Genomic DNA, 14227 nt, shown 5'->3' on the forward strand with positions numbered 1-14227 from the left:
AGGGAGGACTGATTGACAGGCTGGAATTACATAGAGTCAATGAGGAAGTGGCTCTTTGTTCATTTGAAAGGATACACGATGCCCACCCAACCTTAGAGCACTAACCGCTGACACTAATGTTGACATATTGACTTTATTTTCTTGACATAAGCTGCAGGAACCACGCATGATAATTACAGTGATTAAAAACTGCATTGTGATCTAAACTTTACATTTTAGTTACATTATCCACAGGAAGCTGCGTGCATAATGTGCTCATGCAAAAAAAAAAAAAAAGACAGGATGAAGATAATGAGATATTTAGTGAGCCACTTCATGCAGACGCTAGTCAGTGTGCTCAGCTCTATGGGCAGATGATGGGTGGATCCCAGCAAACGCAGCCCACAAAATACAACCTTTTGTCCGACTCCATAATCCATTTGTTACACTCAGACCAATTTGTCCTCATTAACCCTCATAAGGGGACTGTGTCTGAGACAAAAGCTCACGGGGAACAATGAGCTACCCCCCCTTCAACGTTCATCCACATCGCTGCAACTCAAGTGCTCCCCTTCCCAGCACATTGAGGCCCCTTGTTGCCTAGAAGGTTCCAGTCTATGAGCAAGAGACAGACAGAGCCGAACAAGCGAGGCGAGGTACACCTGAAAGAAAGGTTGAATAAAAATAAAAAAATAAAAAAGCCCCATTTCCGTGTTAAGAATGAAATATCTTCTAAAAAAACCACAATGCAAAGTCTTCTATTGTATTCAGGTCACTCCATCAATCAACTCAGAAATAAATCTTGACGTGACATACAAAGAGCAACTGCAGAGAAAGGAAGGGGAGTTACAGTAATTTACAAAGACGTGAGAAAGTTGTTTTTTCTCTGTTTCTGTTTGTCACACCTGTTGCATTTACTTTTCTTTTTCTTTAGAGTAGCTTTAAGTTTTATTTGCAATAAATATATAACTTCTGCTAGGACGTTGCAACTTTCTCACACTTTTCACTCCTCAATCTTTACTCAAATGGACTGATGTGGCGGTTCATTTACTCACATGCTGTGTCAAGTACAATTCTGAGGTACTTTTACTTTACTCATAATAGCATTTCCCTTTTTCATACTACTTCATACATTTGCCCCTCCACCGTTCAGAGGGAAATATTGTGTTTTTTACTCCACTAAATGTATTTACGGCTACAGTTAGTAGTTACTTTACATGTTTTGTAAAGCCCTTAATTTATGCCCCATTTTATAGAGAATGGGGGGTGGGGGTTAATGGATTTTAAGGGGGTTGACAATAGATGCCACATAGAAGTGGTGTACACCATCTGAGAGATGGGAACCTGAAGATTAATGTATCTTTCACATTAAGACACAAGACCTAAAGGAGCAGAAAATAAAAAAATACATCCTGCATTTTTTCAGTGAATTGGCTGGCGAGCACTTCTGTTGTCAATGTGCCTAGGAAAGCTCTATCTTCTGAATGCTCTAGGTCTCTAGTTTCTGGTTGTAAGTCAAGTCTCAGCTTTCTAGTGATATACAAATTTTGCAATTCCAAGACTGTTTAGGGACCCCAGTATGCAGAAATATTCAAATACTGGAGGCAAAAATGATACATTAGCAAATAACTACATGTTTTTGCCCCAACCTGCATAGTATTAGCATAAAGTGTTTAGATAACTTTCAATCCCTGTCAAAGCGCTATACAAATATAATTTATTATAATTATAAAGTGGGCATGTCTCTAGGGGGCCATTTTCATTCAGATATCTTCAGGTCAAAGGTCAAGGGACGTCTTTCATCTTATTTCTTCCCTTGCTAAAATTTAGCCTAGTTCTGGAGTGTTACTTTACCCACAAGAAACCAGGACAAAGTTTCATGATACCAGTACCTGACCAGCAGCTTTTACCCTGGCGTTGAAGTTTTCAGACATTTGTTTGTTTTTTCTTCCGGAGGCTGTGGTGGTCTCAGTTGTAATGTTATATACAGTCATGGAAAAAATTATTGGACCACCCTTGTTTTCTTTAATTTCTTGTTCATTTTAATGCCTGGTACAAATATGGTTACATTTGTTTGGACAAATATAATGATAACAACAAAAATATCTCATAAGAGTTTGATTTAAGAGCTGATATCTAGACATTTTCCATGGTTTTCTTGATCATGATTTTGGTTATTATCAAGAAAACCATGGAAATTGGCTAGATGTTAGCTCCTAAATTAAAGTTTTATGAACTATTTTTGATGGTATCATTATATTTGTCCAAACAAATGTACCTTTAGTTGTACCAGACATGAAAAGGAACAAGAAATTAAAGAAAACAATGGTCTAATAATGTTTTCCATGACTATATTGTTTTCATATGAAACTACAAGATCTAAGGAATTAATTGGTACCAACCATGTCACCCCACATTACACAGCATCATTACCCAAAGCTAATTTGAAATCCCAGTAACTATAACTGGCTTTTAAAATACACAAAACTCACTATGGCTGTATGGGTTGTAGCTGCTGTGGTAGTGTCTGTGGACAAAAACATACAAATGTTCTTTTTTTTCTTTCTTTGGGTACAAAATGGGTTAAATGTAGGTATCATTTGACTGGTTTTGATACTATTTGGGTTAATTCGATACTTGAAAGGTATTGAGTCCTGATACACAGTCCTCATTAGTACATCAATTTAGTTGTGATAAGTAAATCAACATGTCATCATGAGTTCTCAACAACCTGAATGCTTGTATTATAAATCTAAAAAAACCCATTTGTATCTGAAAAGTAGTTAATGTTTAGGGTTCACTGTGAATATGTATCTGTCAATAAATCTGCACTCTAAATCTGCTGGTCAGGGCTGAGGGACCTGTAGCTCTGATGACTCAATGTACGAATAATGAGGCCAGGCTTACTCATGAAAAGTGAAAAGCAAAAAAATCATAATTGTTGCTTCAGCAGCCTGCTCAGTTAAAGCTCTACGTGAAAGCCTTTTATAAACATGTCACAGTGTCAAACACAGCGGCGTCCCATTTAATGCTGGTTTGTTGGGTCTCCGATATGTTTTCCAAACAGAGTTGCAGTAATCAGGTCATTTGTTATAATGACAACCATTAGGGGTGATCATCGTCACACAGCAGTCAGGCAGATAAATCAGGTGCTCTCAGATTCATCTCAATTACACACACATACATGATCGCACACACACACCATCCCAGCATTACAGATTAAAGGTGAAAGTGGTAAATGATAATTTAATATGTTTTCTGTGTTTTTGAGGTGTAGCTCACATTCTTGTGTTTTCTATTGGAGCTAAAACGATTAATGAAACAACACATTTAATCAGCAACCATTGATAATTCATTAATCATTGAATTCAAGCAAAGATTTGAGGAATAACAGCTTTTCAAATGTTAACATTTTTTTGAACTGTTGGTCAAATGTTGACCAACAGGCTTTGTGAGAAAACAGACAAAACACAAATAAAGATAAATGGTTAGTTGCAGCTCTATTTTCTACCAAGTTTTGATAACTTGATTACAAATTCAAGGAGAAAGTGTTTGAGTTAGGGCCACACAGGAAATATGAACTGATAAATCAAAATATCTTTTTTCATCTCACTTCTGTACTAAACTGCCGAGCTGACCACTGAAATTGCTGACTTTAGATTACAGTACAAGCATTGATAACAGTTACGTAATTCCAACCACCACTAGCTGCGGCTAGCTGGTAGAGCGGGTTGCCCACCAATCGGAAGGTTGGTGGTTCGATCCCTGACCATGGCAGCCTACATGTCGAAGTATCCTTGAGCAGGATACTGAACCCCAAATTGCTCCCGATGCTGCATTCATCTGTGTGTGAATGAATTCCCAATGGTGGCAGGTGGCACTGTTTAGGGTAGCCTCGGCCACCAGTATGAATGTGTGTGTGAACGGGTGAATGAGTCAGTCTGTAGTGTAAAGCGCTTTGAGTGGTCGCAAAGCGACTAGAAAAGCGCCATATTACCGGTCCATTTACCATTTACCATTAGTAGTGGCCATGCAGCCTCATGCTTCCTGCAAGTTTTCATTACTAATATAAGAAAAGCTGCAGTTTGATGCAACAGCTGAGTAGAGTATTAAATGTTAGCTATTGAAAGTGAAAGTATTGAAATGGACTGCCAATAGGGATTAAAGTAAATAACCTCACCTGTGATAATATGTAAAAAAAAAATAGGGAATGGGAAATAGGGAATGTGTCGTCCTCAACTGAAAGTCTACCACAACTGCTTGGCTACTGCTAACACAAAACACTGCACAGCAAATTTTTTGAAAACACAAAATATGTTTGTTGTACGTTCGCCCATAAATTTGGAATAATTAAATTTTTAGCCACAATCCTCTGTTAATTATGCTTAAAAGTCATACTAGCATGTCGATTTTTCGTCAAAAAAGTAAAATTTTAAAATGCCCAAAAATGCTTAAAATGGGTCAATATTAGTCTGATTAGTCTGTTGAAACATATGGTAGTATAGCTTGTCCAAAAATAGTGAAAAAACACCATATTATGAGATTCCTAAAAATGACCCCTTCAAAAAAATTCATACTATAGCATGTCGATTTTTCGTCAAAAAAGGTCAAATTTTAAAATGCCCAAAAATGCTTAAAATGGGTCAATAATAGTCTGTTTATACATATTACAGCATATTATGGCCAGAAATTACAAAATAACACCATATTATGGGATGTCCAAAAATGACCCTCTCAAAAAAAAGTCATACTATATATACCATGTCGATTTTTCGTCAAAAAAGGTCAAATTTTAAAATGCCCAAGAATGCTTAAAATGGGTCAATTTTAGTCTGTTGAAACTTATGGTAGTATAGTTTGTCCAAAAATAGTGAAAAAACACCATATTATGAGATTCCTAAAAATGACCCCTTCAAAAAAATTAATACTATAGCATGTCGATTTTTCTTCAAAAAAAGGTCAAATTTTAATATGCCTAAAAATGCTTAAAATGGGTCAATTTTAGTCTGTTGAAACATATGGTAGTATAGTTTGTCCAAAAATAGCACAAAAAAAACCCACACCATATTATGAGATTCCTAAAAAATGACCCCTTCAAAAAAATTAATACTATAGCATGTCGATTTTTCTTCAAAAAAAGGTCAAATTTTAATATGCCTAAAAATGCTTAAAATGGGTCAATTATAGTCTGTTTATACATATTACAGCATAATATGACCAGCAATTACAAAATAACACAAAATTATGGGATGTCCAAAAATGCCCCCCTCAAAAAAAAGTCATACTATAGCATGTTGATTTTTCGTCAAAAAACGTCAAATTTTAAAATGCCCAAAAATGCTTAAAATGGGTCAATTTTAGTCTGTTGAATATGGTAGTATGGTTTGTCCAAAAATAGCACAAAAAAACCCCACACCATGCCTAAAAATGCTTAAAATGGGTCAATCATAATATAATATGGCCAGAAATTATAGAAAAACACCATATTATGCAATGTCTAAAAACTGAAAAAGAAGTCACTCTCTAGTATGTTGATTTTTGTAAAAAAAATAAAAATGCACCGTACCATATTATGACTTTTTCATAAAGCATGAGTAGAAAACAGATGTTGCATGCTTAAAGAAAAAACTAAACAAAACACTCAAAGCAGAAGAGCATGTTGGAGCTGTACTGGGCAGCTTTCCATGCTTGCATGCTCATATGATAATACTTTATTATTCCCACAGCAGGAAAATGTTGATTGTTACATCAGCAAAAGAGACATTGCAACAACAAGGAAATCAGTTTGAAATGAAAGATAAATAAGTTAAAATGAGTTAACAGTTAAGAGGAAGGAAACAGTGAAAAAGTAAAATATACTAACAAGTCAGACTAAAAGGTGGAATTCACAGTAATTGACATAGGAAATATTGATCATGATACTGTCAGTTTTGGTATGTGAGGTCTACTGCGAGCTTTGTTCAATTTAAAGTCTAACAGCAGCAGTACCAGCAAGTTGATGCCACATGCACAATAAGAGATTTGGTGTCTTCCAGATTTTCAAATTAGTATTTAGAAGACTGAATAAAGTCCATCATCCTCCCCAGATTCTGGTGAACTTCTACTGCTGCACCATTTTGAGTAACCCCATATTTTAAATAACATACTATTCTATGGCCATTTTGTAAAAACTACACTGACTTAAATTTTAATGATGTTGTTTGGCATATTGTTAATTTTTCATTCCAACATTTTTATGAAATTGTTTTGGCATAATATGCTCTGACATTCTACTCCATTTTCTTAAGGTATACTTCTTGATGGTTTTTTTGACAATTGACTAGATGATAGAAATCAGATTGCACATTACAGAAATAGAATACATATTTCACATTAGATCAATGATTAAATTACCAGACCAGTTTTCATGAGGGGAAAAATATCTTTATTTACAGAACAATTATATCTCAGCTAAGTACAAAACTATTTAGAGTAGTACAGGTTTTTCTCAGCTCACATGTTATGAGAATGGTGCTCACTTAGAGAGCAGGAGCACAAAAAGAAACAAATGATGCAATAATAGTGTGTTTTAATGTGTGGACTTGTTACAGCTGACACTCTGTTCCATATCCAGGCCCAAATTCATTCACCCTCTTCAATAACGCCGCTTTAACTGCGCTGATTTTCTCATCCAGCTCTGTCAGACTGCAGGCCTGAAGGACAAAGTAAGAAAAAAAGTGAATCAATTGATCAAAAAAAGATTAAACTCTAATAACAAAGTGCAGTGAAAGGAAACCCAACAATGACTGACCTGAGCCGGGGATGTCTTTGGTCGCTTGTGCAGGTGACTCTACAGAAAAGAAAAAAAAGCACACAAGTAGACATTAGACCTTTCTTAGTACAGTTTTCAATGTGTCTGTTCCTCTCATTACTTTGTCTCAAGGACTGAAAAAGAAACAGATGCAAGAAGGATTGCAAAAAACAAAACTTGGGACTAAAAAAGGATAACTAAGCAAGTTTACAGTCATGGAAAAAAATCAGACCATTGCTTTCTTCAATTTCTTGTTCATTTTAATGTCTGGTACAGCTAAAGGTGAATTTGTTTGGACAAATATAATGATATCAACAAAGATAGCTCATAAGAATTGAATTTAAGAGCTGATATCTAGACAATTTCTATGGTTTTCTTGATAATAACCAAAATCAGCATTAAAAAAACCTATGGAAAATGTCTAGATATCAGCTCTTAAATTAAACTCTTATGAGCTATTTTTGTTATCATAATATTTGTCCAAACAAATGTACCTTTAGTTGTACCGGGCATTAAAAAGAACAAGAAATTGAAGAAAAAACAATGGTCTAATTTTTTCCCCCATGACTGTATATGCATTTAATTTTAAGGTTATTTTTACATTAGTTAGACAGTAAACATGGGGAGAGATCCGAGGGGTTACATGCTATGTAAGACTGCACTGATAAATGTGTAAAACCTTGTGAAATTCCTTTTTTTTTTTTAAAGTTGCTGCATAATTTGTTAAGGAGCCTCCTTTACGGATCAGTGTTAAAATGCTGTTCCTGAGATCGTGGGCCAACTGTGTACAGCTCTTCAGAAAACACCAAACTACAGTATTTCAGAAATTGCCAAACAAAAAAAAAAGTGGTACTCCGAATATAAAAGACCCCATCAGTTTATTCAAAGACACTCGACATCTCTTGCTCTGCTCACACAAACATGCAGTGAGTCAAAAGCAGATGGAGAGCAGCATACTCACAGAAGCAGCATGCTGTGCTGAGAGATACCAGCGTGAAGAGACATGCAGCATCTTAAGCACACTTACTCACATAGCTAAACACACACTGGACAGACTCTTTCAAGATGGGAAATTAGAGTCTGTGTGACTCTGCAGAAGTCTGTCGGGTTGAATTTAATGTCCAATAAATGACTGACTGCCTTACATTACTGCATCATTTGACTCTGTGCTTTTTTAGAAAAAAGCATTTTGTAGTAAAAAGTAGTCATTTCTACGAGTGAGCTGTTTGCAGTGACCTAAAAGTTAAAGTAAGTCTAACCACACGGTGCATTTTTGATTCAAATCAGCTTAAGTGTAACTCAATGAGGGAAACATGTTGAAGTATAGCGGCATAAAACGGGAAACTCCATTAGCATCAGCCACAAACACCTCTCAGTAAGTACATTTCACTTTGCCTACAGCAAACCAGTATCCTACATGCCAATTTAAGCATCATACACATTTGTGCCAACTGACGGAGAGTGTGTGAAATGGATAAATTATAAATACTTTTGTAAGAGCTTCTCGCCAATACAGTGTGAATCATCGTCTAATTATTGTGTGTAAATTCTGTGTTCGGTTCTTTCAGTAAAAGCATCCGACCGTGTATTAAGTGCTTTTCAGGTGTACATTTCAAAGCCACAAGACTCACCGTGGACTGAAAGTACTCCGGTGAGAGTCCCTCCAACTCCAGGATACGATCCTCCAGCTTCTTCAGTCTCTGGTAGACACTCAATGGAATCGGGCCCGCTGAGGAATATAGCACTTGTTCAAAAAGTCTGAATACTGATCATTTCACATGACAAATTCAACAAATGAGGGAAGAGATTGTGAGTAAAGCATGTGTCTATGTGTGAAAGAGAAAAAGGGTCATAATTAAAGGGAACAAAGTGTTTAAATGTAAGCCAATTCAATGGTTTGTATGACATTTTATCTGACTTATGCACGTCACAATAATTACATTATCGACTTCTCAAGGTCAATTTCCGTGTTTGTTTACATTGCATTATTACATAAGAATGTCACCCACATTTTAGCCAACATGATGCCAAAATAAACAGCAGGGTTTTCCTGAAGATTGTGAGTCTTGCGTGCAGCGTGTTTTTTTCAGAGCATGTACTTCGAATGACCAGAAAAAACCTATGCTGAGGTTGTTCTTATTGAGGAACTGGATTGGCAGTTTATTGCCTGACAATGAATAAATGGCTCTATGACCCTGTGCCAAATGCGTTATATTTATTAAAGTGCAGTTTTTATTACCAGAGCACAACATTTTGTAGTTTATTTTTTTAATTATTAGGATACTTCAATATTTTCAATGTCTAAATAATAAATAAAAAAATAAATTAAAGATAATCACTCTGTAAAAGGCGGCACTTGCATTATTATGCTATTCTGTCATTATATAAGTGCATTCAAATAATATATTTTATTGCAGTTATCTCTTGCACAATATATCTTCCAATAAAATGCTATCTTAACAGGCCTACACTGATGTCTTCATTTATTAACTGAAAGTTAACTATTTCAGATGAATTATTCTTTGCATAAGACTACAATGCCTTCATGATCACATTTCAATTTCCTATACACTGTACTGGTAAATTGATATCTTTTTTTGTTATATAAGAATATTTATATTTCCTGAAAAATAAAAAGGGGCAAATTTTGAAAAGTTTGTTTGAAATGAAAACCTGTTAAAGAACAAACCCTTTAAAAAGTCTCTGTTGTGACATCTGCCCCTTTCAGACACGTAGAACCTGACACACAGTGAGACACACTGTTTCCTTCTCTGACCTGTTGGGAGTTTCAGGTGAGTCTCGATGTTGTAAAGTCGTTCTTCTATGGCTGCATTTCCGCAGTCTCTTGCCATCGACCCCCTCTGCTGATCCCCTGCCTCTCCCTGGCCTCCCCCACCACGAGTCTGGGGCCCGTAAGTGTTTACCACCCGTGTAACTAGCCAGTGAAGGAACATAACACATAAATAGAAGCAATAACATTAACCAGAGAGTAGTAAACAGTGTGGTCTAAGGCCAAGTACAAAGCATGCAAATAGATTTATTTACAGAGATAAATCTTTTTTTGTCATTTGTCTTTTTTTATCACACTATATGTAATGCACTGTAGAGAGACACTTGAATTTAATTGTATTCATTAAGCCAAAGATTGTAAGTAAAAACAACTCTGGAAATGATGGTTACAGTTAGTAAAAATAAAGCTGTTAAGAAATGTCAAGCGAACATTTATGAAAAATATGTATTTTCTTACCTTTCACATGGCTTTTAAAACCTGGATATGGAGTGAAAACTGCATCTGTTCTGGCACAGCTGTTTTCTACAGAGAACATTTGATTAAAACATATATTTACAACACAATGTAAAAAAAAAAAAAGTAATTAAAAACATTTTATATACATGATGTGAATCACAATTACTACCATTAGTGTGTTCAGATTACTATAAGTGGTGTCTCACACAGGCTTTGAATTAAAAAATAGCCCTGTGTCTCATGTTTTTCTGGACTAAGCTGGTTGTGTTTTGAGGCCGAGTGTGTTAGCTACTTCAACCCCACTCTTGGAGCAGTTCAGCCTGACCTCTCGCCTGTGGAAATCAGCTCTCTCCCAAACATTGGCAATCTGTGTGCAGACTCCCTCTCCACCCTGCCCCCCAACCTCTTTCCCATTCTCACCCTGATTGCAGTCGATCACGTTGCAAAACTCGCGCACATTGTTTTCATTGATCTCCATCTGCTTGCGTTCCATAAATGCAGATATTCTTCGCTCAATCTGGGGTCACAGTGGAGAGACAACACAGATAATAAGATACGATGGACTGATGAGCTATTGATAGGTGTCAAGAATGCAATGAGAATTTGTTTTTTTGCCTTTGTAAGTCTAATGATCTGGGGCAAACAGTAATTTACATTACATGGAATGAGAACTGTAGTAGGAAATTATTCCAGGTAGTCAAAAAAGTTGAATTGCTTGCCATCATCATATGATGGAATATGAATACTGTTTGCTTGGCTACCAAAATAAATGCACAACAGAATGGGGCCTCTTGTCCTCCATCCACATGCAATCTCAGAGTAATGAGCATCCACTTCATAATCCATCAAGGACCTGGCCCTCTCTCAAAGCCCTCCAGCAATGTGGTCTGTTCTACCCAACCACAGCACTAAAGGACCCCTTATTCTCCGCTGAACTCGGCTTATCAGATCTCCATCAAACATTTGCTTCACTGCGGCACTACATGTGCACATCCTTGGGAGCAATTACCTATGATTATTCATTTGCTTGACAGAGAGTAAAGAGGAATCTAAAAATGTCACTGCCAGAACAGCTGACAGATCTGCTGACAGAGACCAACCTCTGACTTCCTGGCTCGGATCTGAACCATGACGTCATCAGCCGCCGTCTTGCTTCCTGCAGCCTCTGGGCTGGGAGGACGGTGCTCAGACAGTACCGTCATCTCCTGGAGGGATGATGAGGTGACAGCATCTTCTGATGTGTTGTCTGTTGTAGATGATGAATCACCATTGGCATCCACAAGTGTCTTAAAGCTTTCTGAAACAGACTTAATAAAAAGTTGGGGCAGAAAGAATATTGTATTAAAATAATGTATAAAAATGTTTTTAGTTATAGAGCCTTACTTGTAAAATAGCCATGCAGATCGGTCATCAATTTAAACGTAATGTTAATTCTGTAAACCCTTTTAGTCATAACATGTTAAAATCATGCAATTTAATCAACAGCTAAATGCAACCACATTACCTGTAATTTAGTGATATGCTCCTGCAAATAGCGGTACACGTGAGCATCCGGAGATGATGGGAGATCCACAGCATCAATGTTGACTTCTATCCTCAGAGCAGCATCATTTAATTTGAGCTTGAAGGAAAAAAAAACAAGAAAAAGGAGCTGTTAAACTGCTCTATACATTAGTATAAAGCAGAGCCAGTGTTTAACATAAATGTAAGTTACCAAAAAAATTAATCAGCAGCTATTTTTGTAATCCATTAGGGTTCAATCTTTTTCAAGGGAAAACATTTCTGTTCTGTTTTTGTTACCGGGTTCTTCAATGTGCAGTATCAAGCAGTAACTACTTTCTACTATTCTGTGGTTTATATTCTATAAGTTTATTAATCATGTAATTTACATTGAATATATTTTTGTGGACTGTTGGTCAGATAAAAACAAGCCATTTGGATCTTCTGTAAACTATTTTTCTTCTATATAAAAAAAAAAAAAAAGATTTATAAGGAACTTAAATTCTTACTCTAAGCCCTTGTCAAGCAGTGGTTCAAAGCCACTGTGATTATGAATTATTAAGTGAATTATGAAGTGAAGTCTTTAGTAATGCAGAAATCGATATTTTCCAGGTTGTAGTGAGAAATCTTAAAATGTATTTGTTGACTTTCAGAACTCCATTGCCATGCTGCTGTCAAATCCTAATTTAAGTGTTGTACAATACAAGTAAGCCTGGAAAAATTTGTATAACTGTCTTTAAAACAAAGAACTAAAAAATACATAATAAATGTATGTATTTTACCATGTACAGAGAAAAGTATAGATACTTTTATACTTTATCGATACACTATCTCTGTTGATTATGCATGCAAAAGTATACTATAAAATAAAAGGCTGCATTGATAATTAATAATAATATTTACTACTATTAACATTTTATGCAAACGTGTTATTTGTATTCGGTTACTTTTTTGTACCATCACTGTATGCAGGTTGCTTATAAAAAAAACAATTATCATATTTTGTGTGCCGAGGAGTTATCTCTCCTTTTTGTTGTGGTTGAAAGAGGTATCAAGTATAATACTTTTGTACTGGTATTATATCAAAGTTTTTAATTCTAGTATTGTAACAACTATTGTAACAAAGACGAACAGAATTTTGTATAATACAAAGTGTAGTAATAACTAATGTCAGCTATAAAACAATGACTATCCATCAAGAAAATCCATCTTGCATACTAGGTTCACTTGTTTAAATGGCAAATCTGTTTAGTTTATGTAGTTAATAAAGGTAGAGTAAGTGCAAAGAGATTTATACATGTAGAAGTTACAGTTAAAACAAATTCTGACAGGCTTGTGTGACTCTTATGTAGACACTTTCAAAATAAAGTGTTACCATATTTTGCTTAAGTCACAAAGGCATGTTCAAAACATTGCCTAAGTCATTTATTTCTCTTAAGTTACATAATTTACACACAGCGTTATTACTATGCCAATAGCCATCCTTTGTTACATCCTTTTTGAGTGAAATGATCAATAAATGGTACACTTTTGGTGAAGTTTTTTGTGTTTCCTGCAAAACTTGAAAAAATTAGTTAGGCGATAATTTGAACAGGGTGACGATATTAAATACAGAAAAAGAGCTGTGTACGAGGTTAATGACAAAGTTCAGGTGAGATTTTGCTGAGGCGACGTGGCTGGTGTATTTACGTCTAAACCTGGATATGAATATGAGTTGATTAAAATAATAAACAGCTAAGCAGAAACCCAAACACGGTTACGTTGATGCAATTTGCTCGCCTGAAACAGCGCTTGAATGTTGAGGAACAATGAATGAGTTGAGAGGTAGGTAAAAGCAGTCCACCGGGATGCTAAAAACATTAGCATATAGCTAAGTTAAGCTAACAATGCGGACGAAAAGAAAAACGTCTCCCGGGGCTAAAAGGGGCGCCGACAATGTCAACCAACCTCTTTCCCGAAGTCTGACAACAGCCTCAGCATCGCACACATGCAGTCCCTGTAGCTGGACATTGTGTTGGCTTCATTAGCAAGAGCGTGATTTCCACTCAGCTTCATTGTGTCCGACATTGCTGTTCATCGGCTGCACAATGCGGCCCGCTGATTGGTCAGAATGAGACCAGACGCATGCGCGGTGCACTCACATAACCGTCGACGAGGGGGAAGTTTTTCAGAATAAAATAATATTAATAACCGTATCGGCCTTACCTATTACTCTAGATTTACAGTTTTTTAAAAAATCCTTTATTTTTGCTTCCATATTTGCCTGTATCTTGAAATGTATTGACATTTTATTGAACATTTACAGGATAAAAGTCATCCCATTCCAGTCTCTACGACTATAACAAACAATACAAAAACAACAACATGTTTACTACTACATGTATATCTACTACTAAAAAAAATATTGCTAATAGAAAAAGGTAGTTTTTAATATCTTCATTTTAACTTAGACCCATGTAATATATTTTATTGTAGTTTTATGTACCATATTACCTTCTGGGAAAATAATAATAATAATGTTGAAGAAGTTGAGTTAGAATATTCCACACTATGAGTACAAGTCCTGCAAGACAAAAAAAAGTACAAATAAAAAGTACAAAAATATTAACAGCAAAATGTCGAAAAGCATAATAAAGTACTTATTGTGCATATGCATAACAATATGACATATTATATTATTAATTATTGGCAATGTATTAACATGTAAGCAG

General features: G+C 35.7%; 1 protein-coding gene across 1 annotated transcript; it reads right to left on the bottom strand.

Annotated features, from left to right (window-relative positions):
• Positions 1 to 6237: 6237 nt before the first annotated feature.
• On the bottom strand, positions 6238 to 13627 carry mbip (MAP3K12 binding inhibitory protein 1). The gene is made up of 9 exons (XM_059354063.1): positions 13464 to 13627; positions 11521 to 11637; positions 11117 to 11323; positions 10437 to 10533; positions 10017 to 10082; positions 9546 to 9704; positions 8401 to 8498; positions 6770 to 6808; positions 6238 to 6671 (listed from the first exon to the last, which is right to left on the bottom strand). The coding sequence occupies exons 1-9, from the start codon at positions 13581 to 13583 to the stop codon at positions 6564 to 6566; spliced, it is 1011 nt and encodes a 336-aa protein (XP_059210046.1). The 5' UTR covers positions 13584 to 13627; the 3' UTR covers positions 6238 to 6563.
• Positions 13628 to 14227: the final 600 nt, after the last annotated feature.

Source organism: Centropristis striata, chromosome 16 (genome assembly GCF_030273125.1).
Source record: "Centropristis striata isolate RG_2023a ecotype Rhode Island chromosome 16, C.striata_1.0, whole genome shotgun sequence".
NCBI classification, from domain to species: Eukaryota; Metazoa; Chordata; class Actinopteri; order Perciformes; family Serranidae; genus Centropristis; species Centropristis striata.